The sequence below is a fragment of the Betta splendens genome, chromosome 3, assembly GCF_900634795.4.
Source record: "Betta splendens chromosome 3, fBetSpl5.4, whole genome shotgun sequence".
Lineage (NCBI taxonomy): Eukaryota > Metazoa > Chordata > Actinopteri > Anabantiformes > Osphronemidae > Betta > Betta splendens.
Window position 1 is genome coordinate 4,742,653 of NC_040883.2, and position 17,603 is coordinate 4,760,255.

The 17,603-nt window shown below is 47.0% G+C and overlaps 1 protein-coding gene across 3 annotated transcripts; it reads right to left on the minus strand.

The window, feature by feature from the left end:
• Positions 1-300: 300 nt before the first annotated feature.
• irx5a (iroquois homeobox 5a) lies at positions 301-4,128 on the minus strand. Of its 3 annotated transcripts, none has more exons than XM_029143365.3 (3): positions 3,247-4,128; positions 1,929-2,334; positions 301-1,315 (listed from the first exon to the last, which is right to left on the minus strand). In XM_029143365.3, exons 1-3 carry the CDS (start codon positions 3,502-3,504, stop codon positions 609-611), a joined length of 1,371 nt encoding a protein of 456 aa, XP_028999198.1. In that variant the 5' UTR covers positions 3,505-4,128; the 3' UTR covers positions 301-608. The 3 variants fall into 3 exon arrangements, with proteins under 3 accessions (XP_028999198.1, XP_028999199.1, XP_055363329.1); XM_029143366.3 differs by having other exon boundaries at positions 3,262-4,119; XM_055507354.1 differs by lacking the exon at positions 3,247-4,128 and adding an exon at positions 3,082-3,223.
• Between the last annotated feature and the right edge of the window lie 13,475 nt (positions 4,129-17,603).

A 17,603-nucleotide genomic window follows, 5' to 3' on the forward strand; every position in this document is an offset into this window, starting at 1 on the left:
GGGAAACTGGCGATAAACCACGGGCCAGAACGGACCTCCACGCTGTTTCATTCAGGGAAAAAAACTATGAATGTGTGCACCAACCAAAACGAATCTGGACCCTTTTTTATTCTTTAGATATTCCAACATGCGTTGTTGAGGCCTTTCGCTCACTGTCACGTTTAGAGCTGAGCATCACCACTGAAACATCTGTCACGGTGCAAAATTGAACTAATATTTTGTATAGAATATTTACCTTTGAAGAACATAAGACACAAGTCCGACAATTCAAAGTGCTCCCCAAAATAATCGCTGCACAAATATATGTATATATATATATTTTCCATAATTTACTTCAAAGATAGTGTGTTGTCCATTTTAAATACAAAAATGCTACATTAAATATACATGTTAGTCTTTAATACAAATAGACTCAGGCGGCTGCAGCGATTAAGACCATTCTTATTACGTTTTAGGATTAACCATTCAGAAGCTAAAAATTTGAGGATAAGCATTTACTCGGAAAATAACTGTTCTCAGAATTTGCTTCATCATTGTTTCTTTTCTTTTTTTTAATGCAGCCACAAAAAATAAATAAAAGTCCGCAGTGAGTGGAAAATGATCAGGTATTAAATGTTTGACATACCTTTCTTCAGTTCATAAGGGGAGTCTTTACAAAGATCTACCTGCGTTTGGCCTCTGACTTTCTGGCTCTCTCTTACCAAAGCCTCTGCTCTATTTAACACAGTCTGGTTTAATCCATTGAAATGTGCTGTGGAGCCCGTAGTTACCGAGCCGTGGTTACTGTGAAGGGGTCCAAAACTGCCACCATAGTTCGTGTAGCCCGGGTAGAAAGGGGACGTGTAGTACAGAGACCTCGACAGGACTGTGCTGTTGGGGAGCGGGCACTGGGGGGAGGACCGTGACGGCGACGCGTTGGTGGCCATCACTGCGCTCTGACCCAACCCAGGACACGCCGGCGGCGCGTCGCTGCTGCCTTTACACCTGTCTGAGGACGTGGCGATCTCCGCAAGGGACCAGAGCTTGGGTTTCGGGGCCGAGGGGGGCGAGTGGATGACAGAGGTGACGTTGCTGGTCACCGTGCCCGGCGCATGGCTCAAATCTGACGGCTTGTCCTGTTGCGCAACGGCCTGGCTCCCTCGGGGCACCGCCGAGGGAGACGAAGTGGTGGCTTTTGCAGAATCCGGCAGCGAGTCTGTAGTCCGCTCCTCCGGCTCTTTTAACTCCGAGTCGCTCAGTGGATCCGAGTCTTTGCCGTGGCTCTCCTCCTTAAATCTGTCGCAGGCGATGTCCCCTGGGTTCAGCAGTTTGTGATCTAAATTGCAAAAAATTGGACCAAGTTACTGCCAAATACGCACTGATAAAACTCTGCTCTGCGTGATCGCGCCGTGAACGTCGGTACAAAATGAGATCGGATGTAATTACGCTCTGCATGTTTCCTTTAAAGCAGTTGTTATGCGTGCAATAAATTATCGTCATAAAGATGCCAGCTCAGAAAGGTGGATGAACTCTGCCCCACAATTATGAAAGAGCACAGTGTGGTACAAATAAAAAATGAAGATGTATATTTGTATTTATGATTCGGTATTTAACGCTATTATATCGCGTTAGTAGTTATGACAATAAGAATTAAAGATCCATTTATAATGACTGTAAAATGCCTTTTTCGGCCCAATACGGGCTCGGTTGTATCCTTATTATGCAGTGAAAGATAAATTGACTGCTAAACACTTTGCGTCACCAGCAATTTCAGCCCTGAGAAGTCAGGCGAGGGGAGTTCAAGGTGATTATTATTTAAAGCAATTGTCCCATTATAAATAATATACCACCATTAACCAGCAATCAATTTTGCAGCCTGAGTGAAAACGACTGCGATGAAAAATTGATGATTTTTTTTTTTCCTTGCTTTTCCCCCCTGCACCACTGACCTGCTTCTGTGTCTGTGGAGTCTCCCTTGTCCGTGGGCTTGCTGGGCTCGTCGTCGTCGTTTTTCTCCAGATCAATATTCTCGTCCTCTTCCTCGTCCTCGCTCCGGTTCCGGGGGGTCCAGGTCATCTTGTTCTCCTTCTTTAGCCGCCTCCTGGCGTTGGCGAACCACGTGGACACTTGGGTGAGGGTCATCTTGGTGATGATGGCCAGCATGATCTTCTCGCCCTTGGTGGGGTACGGGTTTTTCCGGTGCTCGTTCAGCCAGGCCTTCAGGGTGGCAGTTGCGTCCCGAGTTGCGTTTTTACGGTAAGCCGGATCACCGTAAGGATACGTGCCCAAAGGCGCAGCGTAAGGGTGATATCCTATGGAGCTGGCCATACCCGTAGTGTGGTCGTACGGCGAACTCTGTAATTTAGAAAATTAGAAAATGGAATGAAAAAGTCTGTAAAAGTTGCCTCGGTGACTTTTTCTATGGTGATTCTAAAATGGTCAAAAGAAAACTTGCGGCAGAAAAAAAAAAAAAACGTCAACACACGCGCGCATATGCGCACACGCACGGACGTGCGCGCGCGCACACAAACATACACGCTCCCGCACGCGCCCACAAACTAGTACACCAATAAACTTGCTTTAATCCAGTGGTTCAAGATTTAAGTTAATGTTTATTGAATTGTTGAACTTTTAATATTTTTTTGTTAAATGTGACGATCTGCCGTTTGTCTTTAAACGCATTTATTTACATGACGTCAGTACACAGCTGGCGCGCTTTTGGCCATTAAACTAGTTTAATTTACGATTATAATAACATATTGACATTATTCGCTACTGGCCAACCCGTCTGCTTTTTGTCGTCCTTCCTTGTGGGAACAGCTTGTGTTGTAACTAGGCCTATAACCAGTTTGTATCACTTGTGTTGCTGTGAGAACTATGACAAAATAATTTTCTTCCGCCCCTGTGTTTAAGTCTTGCCGTGTTTTGCTTTTACTACTAGCAAAGTCCTGGGATGCTAATTAATAAGACACACAGTCAAATTGGCATCAGACATCGCGCTGCAGTCAGTTATGAGCGAACAAGCTTCCGCAGACGCTGCATGGGCTTCTATTAAAACTAATAATAATTTGCTCAAGGAAAATATGATAGTAGACCACTTACTTAATTTAGTCCCGTTTCCTGTAATTCTGTAATTTTAGATCCATGCACTTTTCCGCGACGCACTTTTCCTCCTAATCTCGCGTCTTCCACTATTCAACGGACACCTACCGCTCCTGTAACGAGCTAATTTCCTCGCCTTTACGTGTTATTAGGCTGAATAATCACCTTTAATTTACTCACCACGTACGAGGTGAATGTGGCAGCTGCCGCCGCGTCTGCACTGTACGGTAAATGGGAGTTGTAGCCCGGCGAGGCGCTGGTGAACGCGGTAGATCCAGCATAGGGCGCAAAAGCGGATCCCGAAGAGGATCTTCCAAGTTCCTCGGTCCTGGGTCCCGATATGACGCTGGTGCTGTACGCAGGGCACGAATAGAGCGCTAAGGACGCGGACGGCTGGTACAAGTAGCCCTGAGGATACGCCATGCTGGAGCCCGAAGAGTACAAGCCACTTAACTTGCGCACTTTCCCCCCTTTATTTTCGCATGCGCTGCTTTCAGAGCGCACGGAGCCGCGCGCGCTGCAGACTCGGTCCTGCCTTCAAATGACAGCGGCGGAGGCGGAAAGTAAAAGTGGCTGAATGCAAAGGTACTTTGATGGTGGACGGTTATTTTGGTCGCTGCCCGTCGGATGTTTTGTCTCGTTCTGCTTTGCTCTCGCGCCCTTATCGGAGTTGCGCCGTCGCTCTCATGCTCGTGCAGAAGTTTTTTTTTTTACCCGTCGGACGGGGGCTTTGCTTGGGAAAATGTCCTGCCAAGATGCTAAGTTGGAAATTGAGGATCCTGACGCCTACTACGCTCCACACTACGCTCCTCCTCTCGGGGTGTAGTCAGCGAAGGAAAAGGAGAGCTTATACTGGGTAACCACAGCCCCGTCCAAATCCGTGCTCTCTCGCTCTCCCTCTCTCTCCTTCTCTCTCTCTCTCGCTCTCCCACTCTCACTCCCCCTCTCTCACCCCTTCCTCTCGCGTTAACTAACAATCCGTCTCATTCCCTATTTCTCTATTTTTTCCTCTTTAACAAGACTCATTGCAGTAAGTCTCATGTGCGCCTGGCAGCCCCCCCTTTTTTGAGGGCGACACCACGCGAGTCTGTCATCTCCCAACTTTTTCCTCTTTTTCCAAATAGGAAGCCGTCACTTTCACACTTGATCACTAACAAATCGGCGTCTGTTCGCCAGGATGCGGTCTTGCAAGATATCGGCAGGGATTAGAAGACGCTCAGCCGCCGCGCGCTCCCTCTTCGTTATTGTTTTTCTTTGCGCGCAAAAGTTGTAGTTTGCGTGTGCGCTAACGGCAGATCGCAATTTCACGGTGCGCATTTCAGGGGAGTTTTATATGGATTATATTGCGCACGTCGACTCTCTAACGCCAGACTAACGGTGCCTTGGTAAGATATGTGACAGCTGAAAAGTAAAAGTGTCGTGGCGCAAACAGTCAACTCGTCCTGACGACACCGTCAGAACAGTGTCTGTGCGTAAACAAACTTTTCCCGTGTTGGCGTTTGCATGTTGTTATTGTAGACGCAGGTCTCGTCTGCGCCCTCGCCGGTGTTTGAACGGTTTACTGCGGCGACGGCTAAATAGTTTGTGCAGCAGATCCTGGAATAAACCAGAGATACAGGCTCTCAGACAGCCATAAACCGTCAAGCCGGGGCAGATTAGCGCCAACTACACCAAATCCGGCAGGACCAGTGGATGTAATCTCATTTCATCAGCGCAGATACGTTTGTGTGTTGAAATACGGGGCAGTCTAAGGATAGTGTGTTTAATAGGACGCGGTCGGCGATTACTTCATCTCGCAGACCTCTCTACTACGCAGCGGTCTGTTATTATTATAATTGTTATTATTATGAATTGCGCCCATTTGATGGATTCAAAATTAGAGACGCGCATTTGTTATATTATTAGTCGTTTAATTGTGTTTGCGATATCTAAGAGCCATCGCCGTTCTGATGATTGGCTTTGCAGTTCAAGTCTCCGATAAGCCGAAAGGGATCGCTGTAGGCGCTGCTAAAGAGTGTGTGCACACGCTGTCACGTGCTTTTTTTTAACGCTTTGAAAACCTCCAGAGGGCAAAGAATGATGACGCTGGTACAGTGGGAGCCGACGAAGACTAAAAAAAAACCGAGAGGGAGGCGGTGGGGGCGGAGGGGAGACAGAAGAACGGATACACAAAGCGAGCCTACGGTGCGGCCTAATCAGACGACGGCGATCTGATGTGACCGTTTCACATCCTTCTGTGGTGTTTAGACAATCAACTAATTACTGGAAGGTTCCTCACATCAGCAGCCGTAACGATGACGTATTGATTCACCGTTTATAGCAGTTATCATATTTCTCATACATCATATATGTGGTCATATTTAATATTCCGCATATATGATGTTTATTATTTTATATAAACGTTAACATTTTTATTGCATTTTATAATTTAATATAAAAAAAAAACTAGTAATAATTTCGGTTACTATTGGTATTGTTATTATTTTTGAATTGATTTTCCGCTTAACAATTGCTGACAAAGTTTGCAGTGGAAGGGGTCTGGCGCGGACGGGCTCCGTCTCGTGTGTCGTCCCTAATGCGTTTTGGTTCAGAGTTGCTCCCTCGGAGTAGGAGGAGGACCCATAATTTGAGATCACGGAGCCTATAATAGGAGTAGGTTGTGGCAATTGCTGCCACCTCTCAGCACCGCACTGATAAAGGAGGAAGTGTAGGTGAGTATAGTTTTGTTCATTTGCGCATTTTTTTTGGAAGTGCTTTTAAATGCGTGATAGTGGGGAGTCCTTACGCGCTGATTCGTTTTTAAAGCTCAGCGTGTGGCACCTCGACAACTTCTAACTTTGATGCCTCCTCTTCCTTATTGCCTTTTCTTCTCCCCCCCCCCCTCCACTGGGAGGACGACCTCTGTTTTGACGCATGAAAAACGCCTTTACGTGGCAAAGAAGACGCGCGTGAAAGATGATGCACGCCACTTAAAATGCCTGGGGGAGCAAGTGTAATCTAAATTGGATATAGAGGCTATTATTACACAACATTATGCGTTGTGGCGGACTAATTGCGTGGCTGGGTGAGTTAAACAGTCAGTTAATGTCGAGTGGCGGACAGGTTTCTGGAGCGCGCAAGGTCAGCTGTGCTGCTCCCAAGCCTTTAGTGGTGAACGGAAAAATGCTTGAAGTATTCATGGGATTTTTAACCATTCTAAATCTGTGTCCTAAACCGATTAGTTGACACCAATTTTTCTTTGATGTATTAGCTGAGGGCTTTTGCCACTTGGAAGCCAATTGAAATTCAAAACAGTTTTCGCTCCAAATGCTTTGGGGAGATCTGCTGCAAATAATGGATGTAATTTATTTTTGACCTTGCATTTTTTTTCCGGGGAGGGGGTTTATTAAATGATTAAACATATGTGCACTATGCGACTTGACTAAACAACTGGCATCTGATACGGCTGTGATCACATGCTCCTATTGTAGTAAATGGCAGTCACTTCAACTGTTTTGTGTATTTTGACGTTAAAGCCACGACATCAGTTGTTACTGTTATCAGTGTTGCTGTTACAAAGTTGTTTTACTTCAAAATGCATTAAAATAATAATGGACTGTTTGTGTTTGTTTTGAATTTGTTCCAAACCACAAATAAGAGTTTTATTATATCCATAAGCGCACACACACACACACACACACACACACACACACACACACACACACACACACACACACACACACACACACACACACACATACATTAGTAAAAGTACTAAAATTCACTATTTGGGGCCCAATGGATTTTATAAAATGTTACAGTATTTGCTCTTGTCATTTTTCATACTTGTTAACACACCAGATGTGTTTGAGCTTAAAATCAGACGAAGGCCGGCGTGTACAGAGATGCAGATTGTCAGGTCTCTTTGTGTTCCTCTGATCGCTTTCTCTTTTTACTGACCTGAATGAAGATGCATGGGCTGAGTGTGTGTGTGTGTGTGTGTGTGTGTGTGTGTGTGTGTGTGTGTGTGTGTGTGTGTGTGTGTGTGTGTGTGTGTGTGCTCGGTTTACTCCCGATAGAGCCTGTCTGCGTCCTCGTCTCCCGGCTCCCCGTGATTCCTGGCGAGGCTGAATGGCAGGGCTCTGGATTGGCTAAGTGGTGAAATGATGATCCTATTATGGGCAGCGATTCCAAAATGAGAGGTATCAGACAAAGATTGCACACTTCTCCCACCGCCACGCTGTCCTCCTGCACCACGCTGCCGACTGCACAGATGAAGATTGATTTTCCCGGGATGGATCGCAGGAAGTACTTATTGATTTTCTAGTGGTTTTATCAAAAATATTTATTTACAGTTGTATCTATAGGGCGTATCCGCACTCACCCCGTAGCCTCCTTTTCTAAATGGAGGATGGTATAAAAGGAATAATTCAGCCCACTCTGTGACAAGATGAATGACCTGTAATAATGTTTCAGACATGAGTCAATAGGCTCAGTGACTAAACGAATATTGATTGGATATAATGAAGCCTGAGTGTGAATATGAGCTCTTCCAGGGGCCCTGCTGCAGACTTCACTGTCAGCATTTATACAACAACTCCAGACGTCTCCAGCTGAGTGTTTTACACACAGTACAGGCCCGCTGCTACAGCTGGAACAAAATAAAGCTCACATCAGTCAATATCACAGATGGCGAATGCACTTGCTCCACACTGGTGTGCACCTGTGTGCTCCCATTCACAATCCGAGGCCCCGGAGTTGCTCAGCCACACGTACGGCTAGTTGTTCGTCGCGAGGATGCTATAGACGCCATGTGTTAATGATGTAAATCCCACGCTACGTAGCGCTCCTACGGGCTGGAGGAGGGTCTCCTGCCATTCCTCCGCGAAGGTAAAGTGATTCAACATACAAATCAAATGACTACCAGAATGCTAAAACCGCAGTGTGGGAGCTGTGGCCCAGATATTTGCAGTGACTTAATCCAATTGAAATTGTATGAGTGAGTTGCAGGGGCTCCCAGTTGCTTATGTATGTGATGCATAATAAAAGTTGACGAGGTTGGTGATAGATCACAGCCCAGGTAATGTAAACACATTAATCCCTCAGGGTTCATGTGCCTGTTTTCCTCTCTTTTTTTGCCTTCTCTTTCCATCAGCCTCGTTATCTCTCTTTCTTTCTGAGCCCCCCCCGTGTTCATCATCTTTCCTAAATGCGTTAGTGGAGCACAAACCAGAAGCAGCCCTAATCTGTCAACATGCCCTTTAATTGGAGGGAGAAAATAACACGTGCTTCTGGTTGTGCCATTCCTAAGTGCACATGCCAGAGAAACACGGAGTTCATGGAAGAAGTGATCCCGGGAGAGCGGGGCATAATTAAAAGTATCTTTTAATAGGCTTGTAATGCTGAGCCTGACTCTTGTTGCCTTAAGTAGAGGGTGAACTCTGTGGCTGCAGGCGGACATGTGAGGGGGCTCCTGCGGAGGGTAAGCGATACGTCGTCAGACATGCAGCCTCCGCCGCGGACGCCGCCGCCGCCGCGCTCCTTTGTTCCCACGACGTCGCTCCCCGGCCACTTTGGCGACTTGTGTTCAGCCTCCCACTTGCAGAGACGGCAGCGAGGGCTTGATTCGGGGCCTGCTCCACTGTAATCAGATGAGACTGCTTAGGGGAGAGGCGGAGGAGGAGGGGGGGTATTATGTTCTGTTGTGCATTCCACTGCGGCATTGTTGCTCTCTTTTTGTTTTCGCCGGGGCGCACTTTGATGCCGTATCCCCTTACCTCTGTAGTCCCGGCAGCCATGTTTCATAAACACAGAATGGGAAACATCCTCAGCGTCAGAAATTTAGATGGCCGCGTTCTCTCCTGCCACTCCGCATTCCGCACGTGCCCAGTCGCATTCTCCATCTCCCAGTGCTGAGGTATTGCGTTTCCTCCCCCCTGCCTCCGATGCGTTTAAGCATCGTACAATCAGCCCCTTTTATTTGGGGTGTCGTGTATAATCAACAACGCCAACCAAACCTTCCCTTCTTCCGCGGCTACTGTGTTCGTTTCAGCACATGCAGATGTACTTGGTTGAACTTGAGGAAGCGTTTAGTTTACACGTGCCCATGTGACTGACAGTGTAATACTAACATGGAGCCCAGCATTCTATAGTGTGCAGCTTGCTTTGTATTGGCTCTCAGGGAATAGGCAGCGCTCACTTGTCTTTGTAGTTAACTGGAAATCTCCACAGGATTCTGTGTAATATTTTTAATCTATCTTAACTCATTAAAATCCAAAGTGTTCAGCTCCGCTTCCCATATTATATCATCTCACCGCAGTCTGCTCAATATACTGTATTCTCAACAGACTAATTCCTCATGTAATTGAATATTTAAGTGTCAAACATAGATGAGAATCATGGCAAAATAATAAAGCGATGGCAGGATAAAGGCCGTTCTTATTAGTCAGGGTACGCATTTAGCAGGACTGCAGGTCGCCGCCTCTTTTTGGAGAGTGTTTCCATTTTGTCCAACATCTGACACACTGCCCTGGGTGATTGAGCCAGACGTGGAAAGCCAAAGCGGAGATGCTCTCCCTAATGCCCGACACCTGGTGCAGATTTGGAGGGGATTGCACTGCAGGTACTGTCTTACCTCTTCCCCAATCCCACAAAGTCCCTGAGGTATTTCCTCTTCTGTCTGCGGCTCTGTTTGCTTCTGCTCCGCTTCGCCACCCAACTTTCCCGCCGCTGTCAAAGTTGGGCCCCGTGTTAGGATTACGGGGCGAAGGTGTTGAAATATGATACCTATCATCCCTTTGATACACACATTCTGATTTGTTAAGGTATTTTCTAAGGCTCCACAAGGTATAAATAGGATTAAAACCTTTTGCGAGTGTATCTCCGTCTTTCAGGGGGTCACAGTTCAAGAAGAAAACATTTGCTAACGGGCCTTTTTTTTTTTGTTCAGGTGTGAAAAAATGTCCGAGCTCATCGCTTTACTCAGTTGCCTATTTCAATGCGTTTTCATTCAACAAGGGAATAAATGAACATTGCAACACTGCTATTAAACTTTTCTGCGCTTACATCATTATTGACCCAATCCCACAGGGCGTCTACCTGCTCCCTCGCTCGCCTTCACTTAGACATCACTCAGGGGTGCTGCTGCCGGTCTCGGCGCTCGCAGGCACACCTGCAGCCTGCGCGGGGACGGCGCGGTTAGCAAACAGAAACACGGCGCCGACTTCAAAGGCCGGCAGCGCGGGCTCCCCCACCTGAGCGCGCCGCGGCGTCACCTGACCCCGGCCACCGAGGGGGGGTTTGTTGTGCAAAGTGGGAGCGGTTCAAATCAGGCCTGCTACAGAAGTAAACAGTCGGTAATAAAAACCCAGGTTATTGAACAGATTGTTGTGCTGCGCGGTCATTGTGTCCCTAAATTCCAGTTTGTGTTGGCCCTCAAATGTTGAACTAGGATTGCATGCAGGCCACAGTAACTCAATCACCAGATTGAATAAAATTATAATAGATAAGATGCTTCTCAGTGATGTAATAATCTCCCTGAATATTATTGTAAACATATATTTCAAGCATCAATGAATCACAAGCCGGAACACACTTGGCGAGCTGCATGTGCGCACTGTTTATGTTGACACATGCAGCTCTCATCCTGATGCAAATGCAATCTAAACATTAGGCAAAGGGAAGGCAAGCGTAACCCATAAAGGCTGTGAGCTCCAAACACTTTGAACAGACAACTATCACTAATCACTCCCAGAGCAGTGCGGCGTGTAATTACTCTGCCAAACGTTTGCCTTTCACAGCTTAGCACCGGGAGCCCTGACCCTGCGCTTCCCTGTCTTTCCTCACCACCCTGCATGTGGAAGAGGAGGACCCCCCCACCCCCACCACCACCCTCCTCTTTACCAAGGGGGCAGGCAAGCTGAGCTCCTTCTCAATATTTAGAGAAAGAGTGGAGGAGGAAAGAGAAAGGCAGGGAGGGAGAGGACTGAGGTTGATGCTTCCGGCTTTGTGGGAGCCCATTTAAACAGGCTTTGAAACCCTAGCCATCCGGAGATCAGAAATAGCCTTATTGACTGCACGGGCCCAGAAGTGACTGAGCACACAGGGTTCTTAGAGTTCACCCTTCCTTGCCGCTCGGAACAGGAGGGGGGCACTGCATGCTAAGGCCATCTACAAAGGCTTTGGACCTTAATTTTAGATCAGTAGGAAAATAACACTGCGCTAATTATTTTTAGTGTCACCAGGTTCACTGTGTAATAATGTCATTTTTTATTTCTCGCGGAGGATGGGACGTCTAATGCTCCTCGCTCTCTCTGTCTTATTTACTGATATTAGTGACGCAGCTGTCAGTCTGTCAGCGTGATCAGTCCGCTGTCTGGGTGAATGCTGATAAGATGACACAATGCAAATACGAAGTGTGAGGGAGCCGCCTTGGCAAGCAGGTAGGGTGTGCAGGGGCATGGATCCCATAATGACTATTAGCTGGATTTCACAGCCTGCTTCTGATCTCTTGCAGTGACAGGGGGCTTTGTAAGCGGGTGGGTGTGCCACTACCCCTCCTCATAAGTCACCCGAAAGGTACACACACGCACACACACAAAGATATGCATATGAGAGTGTGTATAATATGAAGTCCGATACCAGATGCCACATAAGTGCAGGTTTTTCCTCCTCCTATATATTTTATTCACAAAACCGATTAGATTTCCTTCTGTTATTTCACTTTCTCATGTATTAACTCTGAGCTGGGGTGTTTTCATATTTTAGCTCACACAATGGGAACACAGAAATGATCATTTCAGCATATTATAGACCCATAATGTATTCTTATCTTAATTTCTCTAGTAGTCATTTCCGCCATATTGTCATGCACTTCATCACTATTGAGCAAGTACTGAGGCTTGCAGCAGCTCAAAGCGCTCTCTTGGTTGCAGAGAGATCTTGTAAAGGCTTTTCAGAGAGCCCCATTTTATCGCCGATGTAGTAATTTCACTTCATCAGTCAGTTGTGACTAAAAATACATCAGGGATTAGCTTCATGGCCGGACTATCTCGCACAGCTTTGATAACATAATGGGGGCTGGTTGCTCGTGGTTACCGTCATCTGATATGTTAGTTCATAACATTCCAAACTACACTTCTAATACGACGGAGTGTTTTGAAAAAAAGAATGGCGATGGACTGATCTTTTTTAAACTCTCACGAAAATGATGTGTCTTCGCTTTCGGTTCCTTTGTAGGAGCATTTTGTGAGGATGAAAACAGCGCCCACCCCCCACTCTTTCCCCTTTTCCCTTCTCTATTCTACACAAATTAGCTATGGTCCTGGAGGGCAAAATGACAAGAGGTTATTGGAAGACTATGTGTTTAATTAATTGAAAAATGCTTAAATTGCTTTTACAGTTGTTATGTGGAGTGAAAAAAGGGAATCTGTGTTGCCAGTACTCAACCATAATTAGCACCCACGGGAATTAAATATTTAGCATTAGCTGTGTTGCAGCTCTTAGGACACAAATTCCTATTTTAACTCTGAAAGCGAGCCTGTCTTAAGTGCAGGAGTCTGTGTGGACAGCTGTGCAAAGAGGAACTGCTCCGGATATTTCGACAAGACACCCCAGTGGCATTTCGGGTCCTTCCACATCACATGTGTAAGAGATATGGCAGTTGTATTCCCAGGGATTAGGCATTACTCAGAGTATTTACTTTTCTAATTAGGCTGAGGGCCTTCATCCATGCCTGCCACCAGCGCGGGAGCCAATGAGAATTTCCGCTCCTATGTGTCAACGCTGTCTCCGAGACAGAGCAAGAGACGGAGAAAGCATGTGTGAAAATGAGAGGGAGACACACACATGGTTGAGGGAGAAATAAAAGACCTGGGGAGAAGCCTTTGTTTATTCCAACTTTAATTACACATTGCCTTTAATGACTCCACTGGTGTGTTTGAGGCTTGAGAGGGAGGGAGGCTGTGGAGCCTTAATGATCTGTAGCAGTGGATGTCAGCCGAGCCGTTGGAGACTTAAGCCCGTTTTTAACGGCCCCCTTTGGTTTGGGCCACGAAGCCACGGCGCAACTGGGGCACCCGCTCCGGGCTGCACTCGCCGTGGCGTCTGGGCCGCCTCCCTCGCAGTGGGACTGGGCCATTTGGAGGCATCGGCAGCTGACGGCAGCAACTGTTGGATTTGTCCGCGTGCATCAGGTTACCGGCTGACGATAAGTAATATGGGGTTTCCCAACTTTATGGGACTTTGATGTCTGCGCCCCGTGGGATTTGGACGTGGAGCAGAAGAGAGTGCGCTGGAGCTGGATTTACCGAGGATGGAGCAAAGGCAACAGTCACTTGGGAGCTTGGATGAACACTCATGGAATGTAGCTCATTGTAGGCCTAACCAATATGCATATCTTGGATAAGTCACTCATGGGAAGGGCTGGAAGACGGCCCGCAGCGGCCAAAGATGGGCTCTGTAAAAATATAAAAGACCAAAACGGGCCTCCACAAACATGATTTATCATTCCAAACTTAGACCTCGCTCTGGGAAAAGGTGCATTACAGTCAAAACAGACGACGGGCGAGATTAAATCCCTGAGTCATGTTCCATTAACACCACAGAACATGTAGCCGTTTGAAAGGCTGTGATATTTGTTTAGACACATTTCTTTAAAAAAAACAACAAAAAAAAACCAACCACCTCGGCTTCAGCATGGAACATTAAAACCCCTTGTTCTGTTAAACAAATTCTACGGATTATTCAAAGCTCTGAGAATTAGGACGGAAAAATCCATGCGTAAAATTACCGTCCATTCAACTTCAGGCAATATTTTCCTCTAGAGGCAAATATGTTAATTGGCCTTCCTAAAGTAGCTCAATCCTGGGGTTATTTAATTTCCCCAAAAGCCTTAGCTGTGCTGAAATCAGAGGGAATGCGGGTGTAAGACTCACGCCAGCGAGACGAGCGTCGAGCACAACTGGAAAAAAAGAACAAAAGTGAAGGTTATAAAGAAACAATCTGCTTTTGTGTGAAACAGAAGTGTTATTTTAATCCTTCATCAAGTATGTGGATGTACTGTAGCATCAAGTCATCAGATCAAGCAAAACGGTCCTCCAGCGGCGGCGACTCGAACCAAACCGAGCCTGAGCCTTCGTCTTCATGACTGTCATGTCCTCTAATTGCTTGTGTGTGTGTGTGTGTGTGTGTGTGTGTGTGTGTGTGTGTGTGTGTGTGTGTGTGTGTGTGTGTGTGTGTGTGTGTGTGTGTGTGTGTGTGTCTGTGTGTGTAGCCTGGTCCTCGGTCCTCCTCGCTCCCGCGCCGTGGACCCAGAGGCAGCGTCCCAGTGTAGATGCAGCGCCCACGCGCGCCGCCCTCGCCAGCTCCCAGAAGTCTTTGTGGCGAACCACTGACCGTGCTACTCCCTATTTTTCCTCCAGCCCAGCAAATAATGTGTCAGAAAAAGATTATTGATAGCCCATAAAAGAGCATCCAGAATGTTGTTGCCTCTCTGCTCCAACTTTGAAGAACAATGCAAGTGCTAAACCATCAGTTTGAAGGCTGCGCTGCCTGCGACGCGGCCCGGCGTTTATTTTTATCATTGTTGTTTGGCTTGAATGAAATGAGTTACAACTGGAACATGAGCAGTAACAATAAGTTGTGTTTGTTTAAAGCGTTGCTTCATTTTGCTTTTACATTTGAAATCCTTGTCGCGAGGCTGGCGACCGTGCTCTGTGTCTTTTCAAAAGGGGAAATTTGATTTCTCAAAGGGGACATTTAACTTTCCTCCCTGCTCTGTTAGTCATTCACAGTTGCGCACGCTTTGCCAGATGTTGGCGAGGCTGCTGCTCATCTGGCCTGAATGTGGCCCGAGCCGCGCCGTCCTGAGGCGCGCGGGGAGGGGGGGAGGCTGTATTTACAGAATTAACGACACACTCCATCCACCGCGCAGCAGCTGCCTGCTACACTTAGCTGATTGGGCCTGCAGGCCGGCTCCCATTTGCGGCGCGCTGTGATTGAAGGGCCGAGGCAGCTTTATGTGCACTTTGTTCTCCCCGTGCTAGAAATCAACGCTGACACCCGGGCGCAAAAGCAAACACTTGTTCGGCCGGATGGGCGGCGGCGTCGGGGGCCGGCGGCGAGAGCTCCGCCCCCCGCGTTACCGCCGAGCGGCCATCTTATCCACGCGGGCTCCTTCCGCGAGGCAGCGTGTGTTAGCATCTGATGTTAAATGAGTGAAGGAGCGGCTGATACAACGACGCGTTTGCTGTAAAATCTGTGTTTATGTTCACTGCAGGCATTATTCGCAGTGTGTGTTAAAGAGCTCCGGGCTACGCAGACACACGACTGTCAAACCGCAACGTGCCGGTGTTGTGGAAAAGGGGAGGAAAAAAAAAAACTTAAAGAAATAAAACATTCTTATATGTACAAAAACGTGGAAATGTTTAAATTTTCATGTAACGGCTAGATTTTATTTCACACTCGCACATTATGTGTGTTGCTCTAGTCGCAGTCAAATCCAGATGTCAGTAACTTATACAAAGCCAGACATAACCAGGGTATCATACCATATAATAGGAATAATGGCCCTTTGATTTTTGGATTTCCTATTGGAACACCTGTCACTTTTTGGCAAGGGCACACCCCAGCACCAGGTCTCCTTTGGTAGCACTGGGGGAGGAGTGTGTGTGTGTGTGTGTGTGTGTGTGTGTGTGTGTGTGTGTGTGTGTGTGTGTGTGTGTGTGTGTGTGTGTGAGGGAGAGAGAGTTGAAGATGAAACAGCCGCCGAGGAGGCAGTGATCACACAGACAGACGGGGTGAGTGACAGACAATACCTGCTGTAAAATTCCCTCACATCTCCCCTGATCTGTATTCATAGATCTCGGCTGCTACGCACTGCAAACCGTAGCCCGCACCGACGGGCTCTTTTGGCGCACCGCCTCGCTCAGTTTCACTCCTGCAGCTCGCTACACAGACCTCGCAATCTTTTTTTTTTGTTTTTTTCCTCTTTCCTTTCCAAAATATTTGCCGTCTTTTGTTCTTCGTCTAAATGATGCCTCTGATCACGAGGTGAAAGCGGAAACGAGCTCTGTGACAAATATGGACTTATTCCCATTTTTTTTTCTAACAGCTCCTAATTTTTCTCTTTCGAGTGCTCTTACACTGAGGAACTTTAGAGGTTGTTTTCGTGGCAGCGTGTTTTAAGCTCTTGCTTTTCATCAGGATGAAAGGAGGTCCTCAAATAAATATTTGTTTGACTCCGTCCACCTACGTGTTGCACACATCGCTCACACATCGCTTCCCTCTAAATCCCTCAGACCTTTTTGACACTGCTCTCATTCCATAAATGTAAACGATGACACATGACCATTATCAGTGCTATCGGAGCCTTTGTTTTTGTGCTGCAGACCCCCCCCCCCATGACTGACTCCAGGCCTAAAACTTCCTGAAACCCAAGCTATGTTACAAGAGCAGCGCTCGCACTCGGAGGACACCACAACACAGGCTGCTCAAACCGGATTAGGTTTGTTGTGTCAGATCTGGGTTTCAGGTTTGACTTGAGTAATGTGTCGTTTAATTTCTTCGGGAATTGTTTTGACAAAACAAGTTAGCGCAAAGTCGGAAATGTCGTCTAAAACAAAAAGGGTGTGTGTAGTGTGTATGTTTTTTCTTTCCTCCGCGCTCATGTGAAGCATATGTCAGTCATCAGCAAAGTGTTACAGTGGAAGTGACATCAGAACCCTGGAGGGCTTGCACTGCGAGAGAGGCCTTTTGATATGATTTCTGAGAACAGAGAGTTTAGTGAAAAGAAAGGAGCTGCTTGCATCTCTGTTGTTGGAAAAAAAAGAATCTTTCTATACACAAACAGTGGAGATGATGTGGAAGGTGCTCTGCTACACTTTTCCTGACACCTTATCATCGTAGCTGACAGTGGAGGTAAACGCCACAGTTTATGTTGCTAAATTGCACATTGAGTGTGACAGGGCTAATTATTGTGACATCACCACGCTCAGATGGAGAAATGTTTGTCAGCCTGCATCATAATTAGAATCACTCTGAGATACTGAAACCGAGCAGTGTTGTGTGTGACTGACCTCTGTTTCAGAACCACTGCGCTGCCTTGTTTTGCAGTTTTAGAAGAATTAAAGGCAGTGTTGTACAGTAGGCACAGTCTTTGGACTAAGCAGGTGATTGGCTGCAGCCCACTGAGCTGGTCTTTACCCTGGCTTGTCTCAGGCCGTGGTGATGATGCCCACAGCAGCCAGAGATTGATGGGGGTCCAGCACAAGCGGCGGGAATGAGCCCCGGCCTTTGAAGTTGTCCACGCGGGGGAAAATTGATATATCAGTTTAAGCCCTGGACCCTATTAAAGGAGCCCCCGTCAGGTTAATGTGATAGCCTCTATGTTACCCCCAGACCCATTCAGGTCAGCCCTAATTCCTGCCACCGCTCTCTGCAATCTCATTTTAGTTCCCCATCAGTAATGTTCTTCCCATCAGAGCAGCTCTGCTGGGGAGTATATCACGCACTCGAACGCTGGGCCATCTCTGTCCCAGAGTGAT

Coding starts and splice junctions, on each gene's coding strand:
- irx5a (XM_029143365.3), bottom strand. CDS start 3,504: ATGGCGTATCCTCAGGGCTACTTGTACCAGCCGTCCGCGTCCTTAGCG. Junction 2,335..3,246: donor ACGTGGTGAGTAAATTAAAG/GTGATTATTCAG, acceptor TCTAAATTACAG/AGTTCGCCGTACGACCACAC. Junction 1,316..1,928: donor CTCCACAGACACAGAAGCAG/GTCAGTGGTGCA, acceptor TTTGCAATTTAG/ATCACAAACTGCTGAACCCA.